The following is a 25,173-nucleotide window of genomic DNA, read 5'->3' as shown; positions in this document are numbered from 1 at the left end:
ATGTGATCCTTCGTGAATTCTCGTTCTGGATCTAATGGACTTGACTTGTTCAAAACTCTAAATTTGATCACATCCAATCGAGGCCTGCAATTAGATTTTTCATGGTATAGCCTGCTGAAGTAATCCCTAACCTCCTGCTTTAGTTGCCCATTTTTCTTCCATTGTCTTATCACTATTCTCCATAATGTCCACAAAATTATTCCTCCTACTATAATTGGCGGTACTATGGAAAAACTTTATATTTCGGTCTTCCTCCTCAACCCATCAAGCTCTTGATTTCTATCTCCAAGATATCTCTTCCATATGAATTTAGTGAGTTCAAACTTTAAGGATTCTCTTCGTGCTAGATCTTAAATAGACAACAACTCTTCCCCCTCCCTCCTATCCAAGGTCTCGATCTCTTGGAGTAGAGACAAAGTGTGGGCTTTTTTTGTCTCATCTCTTCTTCCTTACACCATTTCTTTATCTCATTCTTCATAAATTTGAACTTCTTTGCCACCCTGAAATTTAACTTGCCTTATAGACAAGTGGCATCCTACCATTCCTAAACTTTCTCTCGGATACTTGTAAAATTTAGCCATTTATCTTCAAATCTGAAAGAGCACGAACCTATGTTACCCCTTCTGAGACCAAACTAAGAAGGAAGTGTTTAGAGATTATTTTTGTGAACATTTTCTGGCATGAATTTGAAACTTGTAACTGGGAGGACATTGATACCAAAAATATATCAATTCTAGATGTTAACCCCTCTGATTGGACGATGTCTAATTGCCTTTGAGTAATGACCACTTAATCAAGTCTAACTTGTCCATGATCTCCATGAACTCCTCTATGCAACTCCGTGATAACGCTCTCCGGATCTCTCATTTATGTATAGTACCATGTTGAAATCACCCTCGGCCACCCATGACCAGTTCCACTTGCTTTTGCCATCTACAAATCTTTCCATAATATTCGTCTTTCCCTCTCTTCCCCTCTGTTGTAAACCCTAATGAAATCCCATTTCGTATCACTTCTACGATCATCAAATAAGCAAGGAATGGTGCATTCACCCACTAGTGTTTGCATGCGTCCTAGGAAATCCTCATTCCAGAACAAAACAATATCCCCAGAAGCTCCATTTGTCGGTAACTCTAACCAACCAATCTCTTTTATCTTCCACAAACTCCAAATGATTCCCTCAGCTATATTTTCCATCTTGTTTTCTTACAAGCAAATCACGCTAGGTTTTTATTGACTCATAGATCCCTTAATAATCTGTCTTGTGATCATTTATTCATGCACATTCAATGAAATATTGTGGCCAAACATTATCTATTCTTGCTTCTTCCTACATCACCCCTCTTATCTCCTTTCCTCAATGCATCATAATTGATTGACGTCTGCAATCTCCTTAGTTCTCTGCATCATTTCCCCTTCAACTTGCCCTTTGTCTTTGTCTTCGTCCTCTCCTTGGTTGCCTTCTCAATTTCCATGGACGCATCCATAACTTTCGCCTTAAACCCATCAATATGATCCCTGTTAAGAATAATTTTTTTGATTAATGTGTATTCCATTGAATATTTTAGTTTTATATATACAAATTTTCTAAGACGAACAAGAAAATAGACAATTAATTACAATTGAAGACATAATTTTCCCCTTTAACATGTATTGTTTGCTCTAGAACACTTCAATTTATTTATTCTTTAATACTCTAATTTACTTTTTCTTTGATAGCTTGATTTACTTACTCTTTAATACCATGATTTATTTCTTTTTTAACACTCCCTCTCAAATTGAGAAATAAACGTTGTCTACTCTTAGCTTGCCAATAAGAGTTTAGAATGTCGGGGTTACTTACACCTTTACTTAACATGTCTACTAGTTGAAAGTTGTTTTGCATGTAAGACATACATATTAAGTCACTGTCAAGTTCTTTCTTTAATAAAATATCTATTAATTTCAATATGCTTGGTCCGATCGTGTTGCATCGTATTGTGAGCAATGCTTATTATATACTTGTTATCACAGTATAGGCATTTTAGTATTTTTTTGAGATAAAATAAAGTGTATTATGTAATTGACACTAAGGGGGTGTCGCCCCTGTACTAAATATTTACATATTTGTGAAGATATAGGCACTTAGGATTTTTCCACTTGGTTCTAGGATTTTCAAGATTTTTTGATCCATAATAGCTCATACACTCCTTGTACCATTGGCAGAAACTCTGATTCGACATTTGATTTCGCAACAACATTTTGTTTCTTATTTCTCTAGATGATTAGGTTGCCATCAAGAAATGTATAACAATCTGTAGTAGATTTTTTGTTTACAGTCGATTCTTCATAATCTGCATCTGTATAAGCTTCTAAGAGAAATTTATCATTCTTCTTGAATATAATTCCTTTTTTCTGATGAACATTTTATGTATTGCAGTACTTTGTAAGCTGATTGTAATTGCACTTCTTTCATATTGTGCATGAATCGACTTCTAACATTACTGCATGCGCGATGTCTAGTCTTGTGTAGGATAGGTAGATCATTGTCCCACCTAATATATGATATATTTCTTTGTTTGCTGGCGTATCTTCTTCTATTATTCTTAATTTGTGATTAGAATCAACAAGAATGCTAGTTAGTTTGCATGCTAGTTTACCAGTCTCTTTTAGCAAGTCATGAATGTATTTTTGTTGAGAAATAAAAGTTACAGATTTAGAGTCAGGAACTTCAATTCCCAAAAAATATTTCAACGTGCCTAGTCGTTGATTTTGTATCTTTTGCTAGACATCAATTTAGCAATCTTTGTTCGTTCTTAATATTTCTTGTTACGATAATGTCATCAATATATATTAGGAGAGTTGTAATTCTTTCTACCTCTGAATGTTCAATAAAATAAGTGTGGTCTTTTTAAGTCTGCTTAAATATTGGATTTATCATCACTCTTGCAAACCTGCCAAATTATGCTCTTGATGATTGCTTAAATTCATACAGAGCCTTCTTTTATTCACATACGTTATCTGGTTTTGTTTTTTTGTCAAAGTCTAGTGGAATATTCATGTAATCTCTATGCAGGAAGATATTTTTTATATCAAATTATAATTTTCAGTCAAAGTGGGCAACTAATGATAAAAAATTCGTATAGGATTGATCTTAACTACTAGTGCAAATGTCTCTTAGTCGTATATTCCATATGTTTGTATATAGTTTTTTGCCACCAGTCTCCCTTTATATTTTTCAATTGTGTCATATGCTTTATATTGATTGGAAAAATCCATTTGTATCCCACCATTTCTTGCCTCTTGGTAGATTCACAATTTCCCAAGTCTGGTTATTTTCAAGTACCTTCATTTTCACTCTCATAGCATTTTTCATTTTTTACAGGACAATTCCTCATATTTTTTTGGTTAGAAATATATTTATTATTTAAACTTGTGACAACGCTATGAGTTGATCACACTTACCAAAATGACACAAATTGTTAGGTAGGATATAGAGGATGACTGGTACATTCTCTTGTACCTTTACAAAGTCCAATAGGTATATTTTTATTAGAGGATTGTATAAGTTTTTTGGAATTTATTCTTGGACCTACTTTGGCTCAGTATTTGCTCCCTTCTTCTTTGCACATGAGAAAACTTAGAGTGTGATATGATCTCTTAAGAGGATGGTTTTTGAAGGTTTTCTCGTGGTGATGAGTTTTCTGTTGGGTTTTGAACATTTTGTTATGGTGATAGTTTTGAGATGTGTGGCAATGGTGGCAGGATAAAATCCATTACAAATTTCTGTATCCTTATCTCTAATGTAGGTTCCCTCTAAAGATACGGTTGGGTGAAATATGATTCTTATTCAACAAATGTAACTTCCGCAAATGCATAGAATTTTTAGGTAGATGGATGATAATATTTGTACCATTTTTAAGAGAAATATCTTACAAATGCACATTCGAGAGCTCGCGAATCAAGTTTGTTTCATTGGCAAGAATGAATATGAACAAAGACAACACATCCAAATATTCGAGGGATTATATGGTTTGTAACACTTACTATTGGATAAAAATGCTGAAGTGTTTGAAGAGCACTTTTGAAGTCGAGAATACTTGTGAGCAGACGATTAGTAATATAAGTGACAGTAAGAACATCTTCGCCCCAATATTGTTCTTAGACATTTTTTGGAAGATAAATGCTCTTGTGGTGGTTGAAAGGTGACGAGTCTTGCATTTCGCTACTTCGATCTATAATGGAATGTGGACGCAAGATGATTCCTGAAGGATTCATTTCTGATGGAAGAATGAGGAAAGTGTCTGATTGAAAGTTTTTTTGGCATTATTGCTATGGACTTTCTTTATGAATGTTCCAAATTGAGTTTTTATCATATTGCAGAACTGAGATATAATATGACTAACATTATATTTGACTTTGAGTTAAAATAGCCAGGTTGTTCTAATGCAATCGTCAATAAATAACATAAATCATCGAGTCTCAGGATTATTAAGTATGTAAGATGGTCCTGAGTATTGCTATGAATTAATAAAAAGGAAACCAAATTTCGTTTATTACTATTGGAAAATGTCACACATTTATGTTTTGTAAACTCACAGATATCATAGTGTAAATTTTCATATTCCGAATTCTTAAATAATAAGGGGAACATCACCTTTAAGATGGAGAAGGTCGGTAGTAATAGTAGAGAAGGATCCCTTAAGTACATCCAGTAGTAGAGTTCGTTTTTGCCACCAGCGTATCGAATTATTTTTTCTGAATTTTGGTCCTTATAATCATAGTGAGAGGAGTCAAACATTACTTTGCAATTTAAGTCTTGTGATAATTTACTAACTGACGCACAAGACTAGTGCATAATTTGAGGATATGTGATATATTTTTCAGGAAAATGGTAAGATTAAACTTAATGTTGCCGAGAGAATCATATGTATTGATAATATTTCTATTAGTTGGATATGGAATCTGCTTATAAAAATGTTTAAAAGTATTGGTCATATGAGATGTGACTCGTGAGTCTATAATGTAAGAGTTTTCAAAGGATTTATCTGAACATTTAATTCTTGTAAGATAGAAGTCATCTATGAGTTTGCCAATTAATTGATACCTATTTGTTTCTTTACGGACTCAAGTCGTGCTCTTAATCTTTTAATATAGCTACGTGTGTAAAACACTGATTCTTCACTGAGTCAACTCAACAATTTCACCTTGACTTAACTCGACTTGGATCAGGATAGGAGTTTAGACACGGGTATTGGCAGCCAAAGTGTACGTGTTTGTACATAAAGAGTTGCGATAGAAATGAGCTGAAGATGATGTGGGGTGACGACTGTGGCTACTTGGAACTATGGCAATGAAGGGAGAAATAGTGACTTTTAGGACTGACTATGAAGGAGGGTTGGTGGTAGAGGTGGCTGGTTATGTGGTGATCCACGATAGGAGCGTGTTGGCCGACCTCTTTCAGCCTTTTATTTTGCCTAATGAAGGCTGAATATAGTTTGTGAAAGAGTTTAGAAATTTGTTACCTAGAGTGTTGACATCATGTTAAGAATGATTTTTAATGATGTATATTCTATTGAATATTACAATTATACATCTACATATTTTATAGATCGAAAAAGAAAATAAATAATTAATTACAATTAATTATAAAAGATATTATTTTCTTCTTTAACTTGATTTATTTCATCTTTAACAGATTGATTTATTTTCTCCATAACATCCTGATTTATTTTTTCTTTAATAGCCTGGTTTACTTACTCTTTAATACTATAATTTTCTTCTTCTCTAACAATCCCTAATAGTGAGCTTATTCTTTGGAATTTTCCTTGTGTATAACGTCACCAATTTGTAGCCATTGTCTCTCCTCCTGTGTGAACTCTCTATCTGTTCAGCTAGCACCGATTCCTGTCTGGTATCCTTCAGCACCGTGATCTCTACCAGACTCACCTCTAGACGTCCTTCTGACGCTTTGACCAGGGCATTCGATCCATCTTCCATGTCTTGGACACCCTTCTCTTTCCCGTTGCCCAAACAAACCTCTTTGCTGCTTTTGCCAATACCTACCATCGGACTGCTTCAGTTACTGCCACCATAGACACTGCTGTGGTCTCCAGCCCCCGATCCAATGCCTCCTTTGTCTACACCATATCCAGCTTAGCCTGTCTCTCTCTACCCTGATAGCTTTTACGGGTCTTAGGGTATTTTTCTAGGATGGGAAAATGGTTGAACCCGAGACCCAGACTTTTAGTCTCCTAGTTGACCCACTCTCCATGGCTTACTTGCCCTTCTTAACCCATGGAAACTTCCTACCCAGTCCCACTCCCTTCTTGGTTCACCTGTTGGCCCATTTCTGATCTTTCAGCCCATATTTTCTCCAAAACAATGTTGTCTAGCAACCATAAATTTCCCACTGAAACTACATCGCTTAGCAACATCAAATCTCCCACCAAAATGTCTGCTTCCAGCTGTGTTCAGGTAAAAATTTCTTTGAATTTTGAAATTCAAATTGACTCGGTCAAGACCAAGTGCAGATCTCTTCTTCTCAACCTGATGTTCTTCCTTCGACTGCCTCTTCATTGCTTTTGCATATTCATGCCCTGTGTCGGCTCCAGCTTCACCCTCAGTTTCGAGCTACAAATTGGACAACAAAGTGCTGTCGGTGCCACCTTTAACCTTCATGAGTAACATTGAGCAGCGCCACTTTCATCAGCCCTCATTTTCTGCCCACTCTTGGTGGCTCGAACTTTTTCCCCACCACCTCGTGTAACACCATCATTCACCTCCACCACCCATCTATTTGCTCCTCCTCCAGCACAAAGGTATGTTTGACTTTGCCCATTATCCTCGGTTATTTTTAGATATTTTCCATGCCAGTTGTGACTCAACGCCATCCACATGCCGTGTCTTCTCCCTCGCATATTCTGGCCCCGGGCCTTCCTGCCCTTTCTCCAGAAGAACTCTTTGAAAATCTCCAACAGCCACTCTACATCCTCCTCCCAACACAGAATAGAGTTTCGAAAACCCTCCATTCTCGGAAACCTGTACAGCTTTCTTGCCATTTTCTGCCTCCATGACGTTGAAGGGCGTGTTTTCGATGACCAGGAAGCATCTGCCATGACGTAGCATGTCGCAGCCCTTGGAGCGTCACCGTCCTCAAACTAGACTTTAGCCACCTAGCTGCCGCCCGTCTTCAATCCAGCATCTCTCACCAATGACATATGAAGGGAAAAGCCAAGAACATATAAAAGTATCAAATAAATGGGTCTGATGTCTCCATGCCAGTTCAAAATACAAGAAAAGGTGGCTATTCAGCAACTTCGAAACATACAACGCATACTCTAGGGAAAGAGTACAATCCTACCTACGAGCTTGCTGCATATCACTAGTATTAAGAAAACTAAACTTCCAATAAGTACCTTAACCTTATATGTAGTATGGACCTTTTGAAAAGGGTTACAAAAGAGTCAAATTAAGTGATAAGAAAGCTAAAAATGAGAAAGATATGCAGTTTAAATTGCCAGAAGAGTCCAAGGACTAAACTTTACAATCATGAATTTGACTAGCAAGATCCCAATCTCTAAGGCCACAACAATGTCATCCCATGATGTGAAATGGGAATAAGCTAATGGAATGTTCGTAGTCCAACAAGAATCTTCTCTTCCTGATTCCTTTGGGCATTACATGGGTTATGTGGAGAGGAATAAACTGAAGAACTTTTAGGGCATTTGCTGTTTTGATAAAATTAGAGATCATTTGGGACATACCTTATCCATCTTTCCTATAGGTCCCGTCTCCTTGATGGAGAGATGTAGGGAACTTTATTGATATTTTGACTTCCTATGTTTTCTAAGTTCCGTTGCACATGGGTGGACCTTTGTTGCTATGACTTCTCTTTTCTTCGAGTAAATTCTCAAATCCCTTAAGTCAAGTCAAGTAGTGTTATTACAGTGGTTAGTTACACATGTTTTTAGGGACTAAAGTAGCTTAAGTACTCCTTCATGGCTGATATAGTACCATCTAGCAGGGTAAATCTTGGGAATTTGAAACAAAGTGCTCTGTGGATTTGCATTTCCCTAATGCTAACTCTCTCTTCACGTAGGCACTATAATAGATAAGTTTTATCAGCCTACTAAAACATGAAATTTCTTGAGATTTCTTTTGAGTAATAAATTATCTAATGCCTTCTAAATATGCATATGAAACAATAACTTATATTATGATCATCTCCTGCAGTGCCAACTATTTTCAAAAAGTTTTGACGTTCTTTATTAAACTGTAGATTATAAATATTAGTTGTAATTTTTTGTGCTTCTTTGTTGATACTGTGAAGCTTCAATGCTTGTCTGTTGATACTTTGGCCTTCTGATCTTATGAACACAATGCAATTCTCATAAGCATTCTTAAATATTTGACAGTTTCTGATGTTTGCTGTGTAATTTATATATGAGTCTATAGCGAAAGAAAAAAAAAAAGAGTTGAATTGCTTGCTGACATGCCATTTTCATTTCCCTTTTTCTCATGCCGTGGATGGTTGGAGGAGGGGGGGTGGGGGGGGTGTACACCTTTTGCATCTACTGCAACTACAGTAAATGAGAAGGATAAATTCTAACTATTAGTTTAATAAAATCTTGATATTTGCTTTTGGGCAGTGAAGGGGATGAATTTAGTAAGGGAACTGGAGAAGGATTTGAAGGTCGCAAATGTCATATGCATGGTAAGCATTTGAATGGCTTTTCATTAAATTGAATATGACCTTCGGCTCTAGTGAGCCTTGCAATCTTTTGTTAGTACCATGTGGGTGAAGGTTACTGTTTTTACTATTTATTCTGCTACTTCTCAATATGGGTCTCATTATTGTTATTATGGAACTCAGAATGGAAGAAGGCACTTAAGTTCGTCAATGAATGAGGTTTCAAGGGATCTAATTGTAAATTCTAATTCCAAAAAGAAACAAGCTCTTCTGGTACATCTCTCTCTCTTCACACACCTTGGCAACTAAGGCCTTTGCCTTTGACTGTATGATTTTCATTTCTTTTTCTCTTTTTTCATTGCTTTTCTCCAGAAGCAATGGTGCTTTCTACTTTTGGTGCATTATTTACAGAAAAATATTTTTTCATTGAATTTTTTTTACTTTTCATCGAGAAGTTCTTCTACTCTGCGGGCATTTGGTTTTTGTTTTGTAAGATGGATGGGATCGTTTTGATATTGGCTTCATGTCCTTTCAGGACATGCTTCCAGTGCTAACTGATCTTCTTCATGCTCGGAACATGCAATTAGCCCTTGAATCACTTGTTGAGGAAGGGAATTATTGCAAGGTGAGTCAATGCACTTTGTGGTATCTTCAATTTCTTTTTCTTGTTTAATGTTATGATCATATTATTTAGATGTAGCATGGCAAAGGATGCCCATTAAATTTTTAAGACTTTGCAGGCATTTCAAGTACTGTCTGAGTATTTGCAATTGCTAGATAGTTTTTCGGAGCTCTCGGCAATACAAGAGATGAGCCGTGGTGTTGAGGTGAATTTTTTATTTCAAAAGAGAGCTTTTCGTTGTTATTAGAAAGAGGAATAAAAATAGAATAACTTCTTTCAAATTACATGTTTTTTAAGAATCTTATGTGAGTCTTCTGATGTTAATGTTTATGAGGGTACATCATTTTGTGGAAAAAGGATTTTCTTGTTCAGTAACTCATTGTATGGCTTGAAGATAAAAAGAATTAGCATATGGATTAAAACATCTGATTGAGCTCCTTTTACTTCTCAAGGTTTGGCTGGGAAGAACTCTTCATAGGCTGGACTCGCTTTTGTTGGGAGTGTGCCAAGAGTTTAAAGAGGAGAGTTATTTAATGGTGAATAACAATTTGTTTTTGATGCCTTTCTTTCATCTAATGCATGTATAAACTTGATATTTGCTGATTCTTAGAAGCTCTTTCATCTAGAGTAGTGCGTGTATATACTTAATTGCTCTGTTTATCTTTCCATCTAAAAGTTCTTTCATCTAGAGTAGTGCATGTATATACTTAATTGGTATGTTTATCTTTCCGTCTAAAGTCTCTTTCAATTAAAGTACTGTTGACTTGAGCTCCATATTTTTGTTCAAAGCCCTAATTTGTTTTTGCTTTGCACTTCTTTTGCTCATTGTTGGATTTGTCACTCATTTTCATGTTATCTAGCCTATGCAAAGCCACCTTTGTCTTGCAGTATTTGTGTTTGTCAATAGTCTAGCAGATTCTGTTTTGCATGTGGAGGGTCATGTTAAAGTATATATAATGAGATTGCTTGCTTTTCCTTTAGCTTTAAGATTTTGAAGTTACTGTATTTGTAGGCTTAATCTAGTTGTTGGTGAACCACTGAATCTGAGTAAAAATATGAGTTTGAACCCTCTCTTCCCTGCAGTTCTTCTACAATTAAAAGAAAACTTTTGGAAAATTGTTTTGCTCAACCTATCAGTTTAATAATTTCCAAGGTGATTTCTAAGCATCTCCTAAGTGAAGTCATTTTGAAGGACCCTAAAATAAGGTCTCATGGCATAAACTTGAGTTTTTGTTTTAGCTTCTGCCTGAGTGTATGGGTTTCTATATGTTTCTGTTACCAGTTTTAGCCAGTTATATTTAGATAATATTACAATGCTTTTCAGGTGCTGGACGCATATGCATTAATTGGAGACGTTGCTGGTCTTGCTGAAAAGATACAGAGCTTTTTTATGCAAGAAGTTATCTCAGAAACCCATTCTGTTTTGAAGGGCATTTTACAAGAGGTGAGTCAGCAAAATAATTCATTCACACATATCAGATTTGTTTGCAGAAGTAGTGGGGCAACTCTAAAATAAACTTTAGTACGTTTTTTTGGTGTGATTTATGATAAGGTTGTCTTTTCCTCTACGATTCTATAAATAATAGGGCACCATTTTTAATTTTCTTTTGTGCTGGGGAAATTACAGAAAACTCTACTTATATTTTGCCTTAATTACAAAACCCACACTCTATTGGAGCTTTTTGGTTTGACTTGTCTTTATTTGTTATTTTCTATTTTTAACATACAAGTAGTAAGATTTATAAGCTAATAAAACTTATAACCACTTGAAAAGTAAGTGAAAATGTTTTTGGTTAAATTTATTTTTATTTAACTTATAAGCTCCAAATAAATATTGAGTGTGCTAAAAAAAGTGTTAATTTAAATATTAGCAAAATGACTACAAAATACAAATAAAAAATTTAATGTTTCTAATTGCGGTATTTGGTCAAAATCATAATTGATAGAATTAACTTTCCATGGTGGCTTGTAAGTAAAAAAAAAAAGGTAGATATTTTAACTTTTTTTGGCTTCAAAGCCAATTGTTTATGTCAAATGGGGCAAAAGATAGTATGAGTGGTCCTATATAGAGAAAGTCCAGGTTGATGCAGAGAGGGAACAAGAATAAGAATAAGATTGACGCAGAAACAGAAACAGAAGCCTAGCCAAACAAGCCCTTATCAATTTCCTAGGAACAAGAATAAGATTGGAGTAAACATGACCATTATACTTTAAGGGCAACTAACTATGAATAAAGAAGACAAAGTACAAACTTTGTACTGTTTTTGCCTACCCTTCTGGTCTTTCTGTTTTATAATTCAAGGCTATGCATTTTTTTTTTGTTGGTGCTCCTTTTCTTCTATTTCATTGTTCCGTTAGAAAATGAAAGGACTGCTTCACCAGCATAATTATTGACTTTTTCAGGACAGGGACGCGCAAATGCAAAATAGTAGGTATGTCGCTTTTGCGTATTTTGTCTTCTCTAATTTTAATAGCTATTCATTTATTCACAAGAGCTTTCCACATTTGATATGCTTCCTAATTTATTTTAGTTTGATTTCAGACTTACCTACAGTGATCTATGCCTTCAGATATCAGAATCTAAGTTTAGGCAGTGTCTACTAAGAACACTAGCTGTCTTGTTTCAGTTGATTTGTTCATATCATGAAATCATGACATTCCAGCTACAGAACGAGGTAATTTCATTTGCTTTGTTTTCAACAAGGTTTTTGTTGGTTCTCAAATTCTCTCCTACTTTCTTTATTCCATATGTAATTGTTACTTTGGACTAGATAACTGTAGAGGGAAATTGACTAATTTTGGGCTCTATTTTTATTGTTTACAATTTTTCGATAATTTTTACCTCGACCTATTCTTCATAAGGTATTAGATGGAGTTCGTTCGTTCAAAAATTAGAGCTTTCACTCTCTACTCTTGTTTTTTGTTGGGGAAAAAAAGAAGGCCATTCATTGGTTTTTTGTGGTTTCCATCTGTGTACAAAAGGATTCATAATGGCCATCAAATGAAATCTCTACAAGGTTCTATGATTTTCTTCATATAGAAGAGGATGGACCTTGGACAACATATAGACTCGGGGATGTAGAGAAAAAAATTAGAGAAATACTACTATAGTTATTGCGGAATTTAGGGACTAACTTAATTTCTTATTGAAAAAGAGTATATATATAGGTATATTTAACTAGTACAAAGAGAAATAATAGGAAACTGACTGCAAGAAGTCAAATCAAATTAAAACTGTCTATGAGATTTCCCAACCGACATTTGATACTTTTAGGAAGATTAATTTCCACTATTAAGATAGAAAATTGAAAGGATTTACTAACACTCCTCAAGCTGGTTTTTTTTTTTTTTGGAGATAAAAGTGAGTAATATATAAAGGACGCCAAGGCGGCGTAACCCTTGTACAAGTTGACAGAAATTTACAGATCTGTGAGCATATCTAAAACAGATTCAAAATTATAAAAAGAATCAAGGTTGTGACCAAGTACAATAGAACAAAAAAAAATGGAGTTACCTATCCTTCATAACGGCAAAGTTAGTTTCTCTACCCTAAAAAATCCTACCTGTCTTTCCATATAATCCATAGTATTGTTAGAGGAATTACTCTATGCCCCTTGTTACTCGTCTTGAGGCCTTCCCAATTCTGGTTGGACCCATGGATGGTGGGGGGTCTGCCGTGTAGACAATTTCCTCAGATTTTTGCCATTGCTCAGAATAGGAATGTAAAGGTTGGTGAATGCTTTAGAAGAGGTAATGGAGCTGTTGTGAATTGGCAAACCATGGTCCCTAGAAGACTGAATGATTGGGAAATTGATAAATATGAACTAATGTTCAGCATACTATCAAACATTTCTCTCTAGGAGGACAACCGGAGGTGGAGTCTCTCAAAGAAAGGTCTATTTTTTGTTAAATCTTGGTATAAATGGATGACTAGAGTTGATGATAATGCTGATCCTTTTCCTCACAAACTGATCTGGAAAGTTAAACTCCCACCAAGGATTTCCTTCTTTGCTTGGGATGCCAGCATAGAATGCATATTGACAATTGATAAATTAAGGAGGGGCATGTGTTAGTCAATGCTTGTTATCTATGTAAAAAGGCAGAAGAGAGTTGTGACCATTTATTATTATGGTGTTCTATGGCTTTCAGTTTGTGGATGCTGACTTACAAAACTTTAGGTATTGATTGGGTTATGGTGGGGTCAGTTAAAGAGGAGTTGTTGGCGTGGAAATATTTGCACTGGAGGTATCCTTACTGCGAAGTGATGTCTCTCACCATTATCTAGACGGTGTGAAAGGAAATATTTACATGGGAGGTATCACACTTGCTCAATTTGCAGGCCAAGTTTTGAAAAGTCATCCTACAGTTTACTAAGGGGTCCAAAAAAAGACTAGAAAAGGCTGGTTGGAGCGGCTTACGCGAGAAAAAAGCAGATTTGCATTGGATATCGAAACTAGAGGCGGATGCGTGTAGAAGAGATAGAAATAAGACCAGAAAAGGCTAGTCGAAGCGGCTCTCATGCGAAGAAGGTCTGGATGCAAAATCAGAGGCGACTGTGCACAGAGGAGCTCGAAAAAGGAGCAGAAAAGCCTTGTCGGGGCAGCTAGCACGCGGAGGAAACAGATCTGTCTGGCAAGGTAACGGCTTGTGTAGGCTCAGCTCGGCTCAGGCACAGATGGCTCGGCTTTGTTTAGGGCAGCAACTCGGTTCGGGCTTGGCTCGGATTGGCTTTGCCTCGGCTCAAACAAACTAGATCGTTCAGCTTTGCTCAAAGGGAAGCAGATCGTGCTACGAGGCCAAAAAGTGGATTGCACGATGAGGCTAGAAAGTGGATCGTGTGGCGAGACTAGAAAGCGGATCGTGCGGTGAAGCAAGAAGGCAGATTGTGCAGCAAGGCCAGAAAGCGGATTGTGTCGGCTTTACGCGCGTGCCTGTAGTGGGAAGAGGTAGATCTGCAACAGGAAGATAGATTTGTTTCTTGTGTGCAACGCGATTTGGGAATAGACCCGACTGGAGAAGAAGAATCTAAGGCTGTCGATGGAAGAATCGCCGCGATGCGAGTCGGGTTGCAAATTTTTTGGCGGCATGTGGCGGTTCTGGCGGCGGCAATGGCAGTCCAGTGGTAGTGCGAGTTCCGTCTGAGTATGTGGTGGGAGTAGATCTTGATAAGTGGGTACTAACCCAATTTATTGTGTTATTTTAGGATTTGAAGGAAATCTTGAAATTATAACTCAAAAATAACTTTATTTGGCTATGACATCATGTTGATTTTAGAGAAAAAATATAAACTTTATTTCTCACCCTTTATGTTGTTATACCTCAAGTATTTATAGAATTCTTAACTTACTAATAAGGAAATTATTGTTTTACTAGAATTTCAATTATATGAAATTATTATTTTAATAGAATTCTAATTATATCATCTTAACTACTTAAATAATAAAATAATTAAATAATGAAATATGCTACTCAACACTTATTTTTTCAAAAGATCATAAAGTTCTTTTGTAACAAGTCCTAATTTACTTTAATGTAGGTGAAGGTAGGAAAACTCTAAACACTAAAAAATTCTGTAGATTTTGATATTAATCGTCCCATAACTAGATTTATTAGCTGGACTGTAACAATATGGAGTCAGAGCTTGGAGTTATGGACAATTCGCAATCTATGTTCAAGCCTTTTTTTAAGAGATATCAAGAACATCGTGAATAGGTTTGTATCCAATTTAAGATCTTGAATGGGCCCCTATAGGAACTATCTGTAGGCCGAACTGATAAGAGGCAAAACAGAGAAGGCAGTGTAGAGCTTGGGCTCCAATATCACCTCAGCAAAGAGCATGTGGCCAATAAGTTTGCTCCTTTTATTTCAAGGAACCCTAAATTAGATTTTTCATATTTTGATGGTTCTTTGGATCAGTCATTGTGAACAATTTTTTTGCCCTCAAATGACCGCAGAGGAGGAAAAAGTCTCCTTAGCTTCCTTCCATTTTGAAGATGAAGCCCAATTGTGGTTTCTGAAATCAGAAAGAGACCAGCCAAGTTTGAATTGGGAAAATTTCAAATATTTTTGTCAATTATGTTTTTGACCACCAATATGGAGTAACAAATTAGGGAAACTCATTAAGTGACAACAACAAGCCATCAACGCAAAATATCAATATCAGTTTGAACTTCTTTAATGCAGAACCTATGATTAACTATACAATCCAAAACCCACACATGCACAATTAGTACCAAAAACTTATTCTCCGATTAATGTTTCTTTAATTAATCAACAATCAACCTGTGATTGGTACTGAGATAATTGAGATAAATGAATTGATTAAAATTTCATAAAAAAACTTTAATGAGTTAAAATCAATTCAAGAAAAGAGATTGATGAAAACAGTATAAGTTATTTTGATAAGTAAATACCAATTCCCCACTCAACAAAAAGATTGAAAAAAAGTCACAAGTTGACAAGTTAGAAAGTTTTATATTTTATTGACTTTTGTGGACATAAATATTTTGTTACCTAAATAATTGTGATATTTTTTTTTATATAGCTCTCACCATTGATTTCTTGTATTATTTAGAATCCCTATTATAAGAAAAATTTTCTTATTTGTACTTAGAAATTCTTGTATATATATGAGTTATTTGTAACACCAAAAAGATAGTGAAAATAAAGTAAATATATTTTTCTAAATTTATACAACTTTAAACTTGAATTCCTACAACTAAATTTTAGAGATCTATTTATAGTTGAAGCCATTAAGTTACAATTGGAAACTAGATTTCCTAATTGATTACAATTACTTGACTGGGAAATCAAATCAATAATAAAAAATTAATAAACTATATATTAGAAAGATTTAAACCAGTAGTGGAGATATGGCCGACTTCCTGAGGAAACCAAATTAATTTGATGAAGATTTTGAATGGAAATGGAAACAAGGTTAGCCATCCTTGAAAATAGGAATGCCCATGATCTCCCTTAATCTATCCATAATCTCCCTTGAACACCCGCGAAAATCTTGTGCTTAAATGCTTGGGATGTTGGTTGCCTTATTTGGAAGATATGATTGGCTTGGAAGATCCTTCCTTGATTGATTGCGGATTTTCCTTGATTTTTGTGGAATTTAGTTGTTGCTTTAAGGAGATATAGAGAAGAAAAGAAAACTTTCTTGCTTGAGAGAAAAATCTCTCTTGGGCGGGAAAATTCTCTCTCAAGTTAGAGAGATTTTCTATCTTTGCTCTCGGGTTTCTTGGTCTTTTGGCTTCTTTAGAGGCCGCTTCTTCCCTTGGCTTGGTGGACTCGGCCTCCCCCTTTCGAGGCCTTTAAAGTTTGGATCAATACTTATTCTTTCATGGATCCATCCCTTAATATAAATAAGAAAGTCTTCCTTAAGTTTCTTGGCCATATTCTTGTGTTGGTCTACTTGTCATTAGGATATTTTTTCCATGTGTTCCACGTCCATCATAAGAGGCGTCCTAACTTTGCTTTCCTTCTTGTGGGTGTTGTTTATTGCCCAAACCGCTTTGATCTACAATAGGACAACCCTTATCGCTTGGATCTTCCTTTAGATAGTCATTGCCACATGGATCTTCCTCTTTGCCCCTTGAATCTTGTTTTGGATAGGTTTGGTCGCTTGAAGCTTCCTTTGGATGGGTTTGGCCACTTGGAGCTTCTTTGGATTGACCAAGTCGTGACCTCCTGGACTTCAAGAGGCCAAATTGTGACTGCCTAGACTTGATTGGTTTCTTGTATAGTCCAAATCGTCCATGCTCACATTATTCTTTCTGCACAAGGCAATGCTCTCACATTGGAACTGGAAGTGGAAAATTTTGTAAATATTCAGAATTTCTTTCCGTAATTCTTACATGGTATCAGAGTTAAGGTTAGGATTGGAGTTTTAGGGGTCAAAATTACATCAAAGGAAAAGAAAGGTTGAACAACCCATTCCCGATGCCGGAAAAAGACAACTACCGATCTCCAACTAGCTCAGAGTGCGGCCAGCACGTTGGTGTACGCAGGAGAAGCTGAGGAGACAGTTTGCGCGGCGGATTATGGCTGCGTGCGTCAGGTTTGACGGAGGAGGGCATTCCCATGCATGTTGGTTTTCCGTTCGAGAAAAGGAGCCACGAAGGAGCTCGGTCGGCCGGTTTTGTGCACGAAACCAGAAGGCCAAAGAAGGAAAAGCTGTAGCAGAGGAGGTCGCGCGACAGCAAGCGATTCTCCGCTTTTCGGTGTGATTTAGAGTGTTTCTGCGAGCGCCATTCCAGATTAGGGTATACATTGGGGTTCTGTGGTAATTTTTGGCCGAAAGAAGGAATTTTGGTGATTTCTAGCGGCGGCGTGTGATTTTCCGGCGATTGTGCGTGAACTCCCAGTGGCAGCAGTTGATTTTCATTGTTTCCGTGTGTGAAGAGATATTTTGTTTTTTCATAATTTTTGACTTATTAGATGTGCTTTTCGGATATTTTTTACTATTGTGTTTTGGGTATTCTGAGTGATATATTTCTTGGAATTCCTAGATTGAAACGGATATTGTCTACTATTACTGCGTGAATAAGGACATATAAAACGATACTGTAAGAAATTGCAGAATCGCAAGATACTGACCATTAATATTGTTGCTGCTACTACTAGCTTATCTTCTGAGAGAACTGTTATGATTTCGGCTAACGAGTATGTTAAATTCACTCACTATCAGGAATCTTTGAATAAATTTTATTCTCTAGCTGAATTAGAAAAAAATATCTTATTTTCTTCTCGAACAGATGGGTGACTGATTTTGGTGCTATAGATCACATGATAGGTAATCTTAATATTTTTTCTAATTTTCGACCATACAAACCACATTTTCCTGTAACTATTGCCAATGGGTCAACTTATAATATTATAGGTTCCTTGACTACAAAACCAATTTTATCTATTATCCTGTCATCTGTATTGAATCTATCTAAACTTGCATTCAATATGATTTTTGTGAATAAGTTAACTAAAGATTTGAATTATTTTATTACAATATTTCTTGATCTCACTGTGTTCTTAAAGATCTTACGATGAAGCAGATTATTGGTAAAAAAAATATATCAGATAATCTCTACATTCTTGATACCTGGGTGCCTCGATTGATTGTCTGCTCTAGTGTTATATCTCCATTTGAAGCACGTTGTTAATCTGAATACGGAGATATACCCTAGTCCGCATGTGAAATCTTATGGATACGACACATCTTAGTGGAAATGGGTTTGAATCTCATATTATCTGCAAAATTCTGGTGTGATAATTAAATTGCCCTTTATGGTGCCTCAAATCCGGTGTACCATAAAAGAACCAAACACATTGAGGTTGACTGTCACTTCATTCATGAGAAGATTCAAGAGAACTTGATTTTTACTGGTTATGTGAAAACATAGGAACAATTAGGTGATATATTTACAAATGTTTTGAATGGAACCCAAATTGAATATGTTCGTAACAAGATGAGCATGTTCAATATTTATACTTCACGTTGAGGGGAAGTTTTAAAATATTACAAAACATATTACGAAATACTTTTATATAATTATTAGTTGATTTTTTATCATTAATAGAGTGATTTATGTTTTTATATATAGATTCCTCTTCTATGTATATCTATGCCCTAACTCTATGTAATAAAAATATGTAAATATTTAGAATTCCTTTCACTAATTCTTACAAAGCAAAAACAAGTCTAAAATGATTAAATGAAATAGTTCTTTATTAGATGATGAGAAAAATGATTAAAGATTGAGGGATTTGCCAACAATTATTATTATATAAAGTATTAATATTTATTTTAAATTTATATTCTTAAATATGTTAATGGTTTAGTATTATTTCAATTATATCTTTATGTAGTTATGATTTCTTTGCTAGATTCATTATTATTTGTTTTGTGAAGGTGATGGAAGTTGTGGGTTTTTTTTTGCCATGTCAACATCCTCATGGACGTCATGTGGACATTCACATGGCATCCACATGACAAAGGACGTAATGCCACATCAGCTTCCATGCGTACATGGGCTTGTGAAGGTGATGGAAGTTGTGGGTTTTTTTTTTTGCCATGTCAACATCCTCATGGACGTCATGTGGACATTCACATGGCGTCCACATGACAAAGGACGTAATGCCACATCAGCTTCCATGCGTACATGGGCTAATGATGTTAATTGCTTCCTGATGGCCAAGTGCTTATTCGCATTACCTTGAATGTTCAGGTGAATTTGAACAGAAAAAACTTCAAGGACTTATTTGAACATTTTCGAATAGCATAGGAAGCAATCTTGTATCTTAGCTATTCCTTCCCTTACCTTTTGGGTTATTTTGAAGATGAGGAATCGGAAGACTTTTTATAGGATAGAATCATATTTTGATAGATTTAGAGAATAGTTCTAGACCCTAAGTTTCTATTGTCAAGGGGTCAACTACTGTACTCTAGAGAGGATCTTGGTTACCTACTAGATGTTTTACTAGAGATGTTAATATTTCTATATGGATTATACTCTCTGGTTGCTTTTATATATACACACACTTTTTCTTCTCTAAATAAATGTAGAGAGACCATATCTGTGGCATATTTGTGGCGCTTCTATTTTGGCCATTGCTCTAACTCCTGTCCATATGGATACTTTTTTGGGGTGAATCAGGTGTGTTTTAAACTATCTTCTTTATCATTCTGTTATTTTGTTGGATATGTTAAGGTGATAATAAAATTAATCTACAAGAATGCCTTAAACAAAGAAATCTCTTTTAGCAATTTTAGTGATAAATGCAGAATTTTAATTAACAAAGTTCCAGTTTTGAATACTAAAAAATTGCTTTCTCATATATTCGGTTCACAATTTTCAGAGGGAATCTGTTGAGTATCCCGTTTATATTGATGTTTACACATTGTTTGTTCTCTCTCTCTTGCTTTATTATCTACTTGTTCTTGTTTTTTTTTCCTTTAAATCTTAGTTAATGTAACTTTCAAATCTTCTCACAGGTTTCCGAGTACCAGGAATCTAATATGAAGCACAGAGAAGGCAATATCCCCATAAATTCAGGAGAGGTTCAGAAAATTGATTCAGTTGCAACAAGTTCTTCCCGCAACCAGGAAGTTTGCTGCTCGCTATCAGAAAGTAGAAATGAAATGCCACCTTCATCTGCAGAGGAATCCACTGGTTCCATGAGCATAGAATGTCAAGATGCAGTCGATGAGGTCAGGAATGTTCGCATGGCAGTCTCAAATGATGGGTCACCATGGTATCAGCTTCGGAAAGAAGCTGCAGCATTCGTGTCACACACCCTTCAAAGGGGAAGGAAAAATCTTTGGCAACTTACAACTAGCCGTTTGTCAGTTTTGCTTTCTTCTGCTGCTGCCTCATCAACAAGCATACATCAATTCTTGAAAAATTATGAAGACTTGAATGTCTTCATCCTAGCTGGGGAAGCTTTTTGTGGAGTTGAGGCTACTGAGTTTAGGCAGAAGTTGAAGGGTGTTTGTGAAAATTATTTTGTAGCATTTCACCGACAAAACATATATGTAAGTTAGATTGCATACCTTGTTTACCCGATCTTCTTAAATTTATCTTTCATATGAATTATTCACTCACCCCTTATTTGCAAAAATTACTATGCCTTCATCCCGAAAAGAAAAATATTGTTATGCCTTAAATAATTGTATGCATCTATTAACCTCTCACGGTTGCCTCATATTATTAGGTGTCTAATTCATTTAGTATTGTTTGACATACAAGCGCACTGTCTTTAGAGGTCATCTTAGAGTAACCTACTATTTTAGTATTGAGGTGAAGAAAGTTAATCTCCTACCAAAGAAGCTAAGAAGAGAAATAGAAGTCCTTGAAAATTCTTTGGTTACACTCAAACCACAGAGGCCACAAAGCAGTAAGGGCTCCTCTATAGAGGATTCTAGCTTCTTTCTTTACCCTATTCCTTTAGGAGACAACTCACAAGGCAGACAAGAAAAGGGTAGAAACCCACATGAAATAAAGAGATCAAATAATGCAATAATTAAAGTTTTTAAGCCACGTCAGAATGAAGGAATAAGTGAGCTTGAAATTCCTTCCTCTGAAACACATAACACAACTATCTGGAGAGAGAGCATGATTTGGCCTGCGAACTTGCAATAAATAATTTGTTTAATTCTGTTGAGAATAGCAGTCCAAGCACAAGCCTTTTAGGGGGAGCTTCCACGTTCCAGAATTTCTCAATCATTTTACTATTGACAAAGGGAAGTATAGTTTGCCTTAATTATTCCTTCCTGCATCATGTTTGATCACACTTCAGATTCTATTTTCAACTGTCCTTTTCTTGTAACTTGACAGAATTATTTGTTTGTCCCTTTCAGGCTCTTAAAATGGTTTTGGAGAAGGAGACTTGGCTCAGATTGCCACCAAATACTGTACAAGTAATTAACTTTGCTGGGCTTGTTGGTGATGGAGCACCCTTAATTGCTCTGTCTGATGGTAGTGCCACTAGTTCTCGAAATAAAATGCTTTGCCCAAATAAGATAGCGGACTCAATAGATTCGGGTGTCAAGAAGAGTGGATTTTCCCATTGGGTAAAAAGTGGAAATCCATTTTCAACAAAATTAATACTTGGTTCCAGAGAAGGCCAAAGTTACTCCAGACATAATGGAACAAACTCTGGTGATTATGATGGGAGTGTTGATGGTAATGTTGATGGAGAGAAGGCCTCTCCATGTAGAAGTGATATCAAGCATGTGAATGGCTCTAATTCTTTTTCAGAAGACGAAAATGAGGATCTTCTTGCAGATTTTATTGATGAGGACAGTCAACTCCCAAGTCGAATTTCAAAACCCAATAATTCAAAAAGGCATTCTTCGCATTGGAATGGTGATGATACTACAGCACAAACAGGATCATCGCTATGTCTTCTAAGGTGGTTTATGCTTTATTACCATTGAAAATAGGATCGAATGAAGTGGCTCATTAAGTCACTAGAGTGTTGATTATGTTCTTATTCAATTAATGCATTAAACTGTATGCATGTTAGGTCTATGGATAAGTATGCAAGGCTCATGCAGAAATTAGAAATTGTAAATGTTGAGTTCTTTAAGGTATGTTCTTTCTTCTATAATTGTCTTTTATGCAAGCTTAGATAATGCTTTCATTTTTTCATTCTCTAAACTGTTTCTCCTGATTCAGTATACTTTTGCAGGGTATATGCCAGTTGTTTGAGGTTTTTTTCTATTATGTATTTGAAGTATTTGGTCAACAAAATAGTAGTTCAAGTGGAAAAGGGCATGGTGATTCTCTCAGTTGTGAGTTAATCTTTTCTTCCCTTCTCCCCCTCCTTGCTTGCTCCCCGTTCGTCCAATCTACATGGTTTGCACTATACTCTTGATGATATCTGTTTATGTTGCCCAGATAGGTTGAAGGCAGCATTATCTAGAATATCTCAAGATTGTGAACAGTGGATAAAACCTCAGTCAGCATCATTTTCTGCCACTTTGCCACCATCTGTAAATGCATCATTCACGCATGGGGATGTGACACCCACGAATCCTCCAAGTACAAGTTTTGGTATTCAATCAAGCACAGCTTTTGGTCTGAAGGTATTTCTTCTTTTATATACTTTTAGTGTCAAGATATTGGTGAAGATATTTGTCAACAAAGCAACAATGGTTGCATTCAGCTTTTTCTGCCAAAATGTATGTTAGGCAGGTAGTGCTTAATTCAGTATGTGATACATTTCACCTAACCTTAGTTTATGCTCTACTTTGTTCCTTGCCTTACCCAATTTTACTGGGAAATGATGTTTTTCTTTTGCAAAAGGGGATTCTGGACTACATAGTGTTCAAAGATGTAGACAGAGGCCTTTTTATAACATATTTGGACAGCCTAGAAGACTATCTTTACCTTGACATAGTGTAAAACATATTAGTTTCTGTTTGAGAGAGATAAGCAGAGGAAAACATATTATGGCCTTTTGGTGGATGCTAGTTGCTTGGCTTAGAGCTGCTTACATGCTGATTTGTGAAAGGTTGTTGGCTCTATTGAAATCAACTATTTTAGAAAAATGGGACAGCAATTTTTTGACATTTTTTTATTCCTTTAAGATACATGGTCTGTCAGCAACAAGATTGGTGTACTTATGTATCTTGAAAAGTGAGCAGGTGTAGTTTTCTTGTTGCCAGCTTACAAGGGTGTCTTAAAGTGTGTCTGGAAAAAATTTCTTTCTTCTTTTGAATCTATTAACTTACTAGAAACATAAAAAAGAAAATAGTGTTATAACGAACAGATGCTTCTGTTTAGTATGTTCTTTTATATTTGTCTTACCACTGGTAAAGAGTATCTTTATTGTCTTATGCAGACCATTAAGCATGTATTCTAAATATGAAGTCATGGAAGCATGGTATTTTTTCTTTCTTTCACAGGTTTTACTGAATCTTATCTTTTCTTATGTTCTACCAAACCTATACCGGTGTCTTGTTTGCTTTGAGCAGTAGCTTCTTTTTTTTTTTACATGGGTTTACACCTCTTTAGTGCTTGTATTTAATGATACATTTTATATTTCTTTTATTTGAAAAGAATAATAGTAATAAGGAATCCAATCGTGGGGATAAAAACATTGTTATGGAAATATATGCTTACAAGCACTTGCACTTATTGGCAGGAAAGATGTGCCGGTGCTGACACTGTATCTCTTGTTGCTCGGATATTGTATAGATCTAAAGCTCATCTCCAATTGATGCTTCTGCAAATCAATGGCGCTGTAGTGGAAGATTTTTATGCGCAACTAGTACGTTTCTCATTTATGAACAGAATGATTTGGGAATATGTATAACTTTTAACCAGTGCTTTATTTAACTTATTAACATGTAGGGGAAAATTAAAGTAACTTAGATTTATTTAATGTGTTACCTCTCATAATTCCTAATCTTCTTAAAACTAGCAGTAGTGAAAATATTAGACACTATTGTTAAGAAGTGTATATTAAGTTAGAGTGTAGGTTATGTTGGGTAGAGGTAAACTAGTAATACACCCCTTCTTTGAAATTTATTGTATTTCTTTGTATTGCTTCTATTAACTTGTATGCATAAGGCCATAAAATTCAATAAGACATATACATGGTATCAGAGCATTAGAAAAAAACCCTAAATCTCCCTCTCAAATCCTAATGGGCCTTCATTACGGAAATAAGACACAAAACCGTAAGGGACCAGCCTTTATTGCTAGCCATTACAACTTAGCCACGAATTCAAAAACTGACCTTCATTGCCAACTCCAACTCCTTAAATGTGTCTCCTCCACGCTGTTAAACCCGTGTCAAAACCCTTGTTCATGATTCCAACTCGACTAGGAAGTAAGATATGCGTTTAGAGAGAGAGAGAGAGAGAGAAAGATTGATTTGGATTTCAATGCTTTGATGATTTCTTCATCGAATCAAGCCTATTTATTAGAGAAATCGAGGTCAGATGTGCCAGTTTGTTAGATGCTCCCTCCCCTTACAGATGAATGGTTGCATCGGTTGCAACCTATGTAACAACTTTTGGTTACAACATCCATGTTGATTGCAATAGCTAACAAATAGAAACTCATTGAAACCCTACCTCGAACAAACACCTTTCAGATTCTTCTATGGTAAAAAAACATTTTCACCCTTGTGTATTTTTCCCATTTTACCCCTATAAATCTATTGTCTTTTTTACCCTTCTCCTATGGTACACTTGTAGCAGTTTTGTGACGATACCTTCCCTGTGAACAACAACCTTGTTCTCAATGTTGAGACCTAGAAACTGATGTCGAATATACTCGCAATCTTCCCATGTGCTTTATTTAGTTGGAGAACCCTCCAATTGGATAAAACCTTAGTCCATAGGCTGGTTATCATGCAGAATGGT

The 25,173-nt window shown here is 35.8% G+C and overlaps 1 protein-coding gene across 2 annotated transcripts in view; it reads left to right on the top strand.

Moving 5' to 3' along the window:
• LOC110815539 (coiled-coil protein) overlaps positions 1 to 25,173 on the top strand; it is an 80,679-nt gene that overhangs the window by 26,627 nt on the left and 28,879 nt on the right. Inside the window, exons 5-19 of one of the 2 annotated variants that reach the window (XM_088213300.1) lie at positions 8,631 to 8,695; positions 8,855 to 8,944; positions 9,207 to 9,296; positions 9,412 to 9,498; positions 9,746 to 9,829; positions 10,618 to 10,737; positions 11,697 to 11,725; positions 11,836 to 11,968; positions 20,290 to 20,829; positions 21,655 to 22,208; positions 22,323 to 22,386; positions 22,488 to 22,590; positions 22,697 to 22,884; positions 23,643 to 23,684; positions 23,946 to 24,071. In XM_088213300.1, the coding sequence (XP_088069426.1) occupies positions 8,631 to 8,695; positions 8,855 to 8,944; positions 9,207 to 9,296; positions 9,412 to 9,498; positions 9,746 to 9,829; positions 10,618 to 10,737; positions 11,697 to 11,725; positions 11,836 to 11,968; positions 20,290 to 20,829; positions 21,655 to 22,208; positions 22,323 to 22,386; positions 22,488 to 22,590; positions 22,697 to 22,884; positions 23,643 to 23,663 (2,168 nt within the window). In that variant the 3' untranslated portion in view covers positions 23,664 to 23,684; positions 23,946 to 24,071. Of the gene's footprint in view, positions 1 to 8,630; positions 8,696 to 8,854; positions 8,945 to 9,206; positions 9,297 to 9,411; positions 9,499 to 9,745; positions 9,830 to 10,617; positions 10,738 to 11,696; positions 11,726 to 11,835; positions 11,969 to 20,289; positions 20,830 to 21,654; positions 22,209 to 22,322; positions 22,387 to 22,487; positions 22,591 to 22,696; positions 22,885 to 23,642; positions 23,685 to 23,945; positions 24,072 to 25,173 lie in introns of those variants that run through there. The other variant, XM_088213299.1, reaches the window with a different exon arrangement.

The sequence above is a fragment of the Carica papaya genome, chromosome 2 (assembly GCF_054855325.1).
Source record: "Carica papaya isolate Zhongbai chromosome 2, ASM5485532v1, whole genome shotgun sequence".
Taxonomy (NCBI): Eukaryota; Viridiplantae; Streptophyta; class Magnoliopsida; order Brassicales; family Caricaceae; genus Carica; species Carica papaya.
Note: the sequence above shows the minus strand (reverse complement) of the source record. Positions and strands in the feature narration are given on the sequence as shown.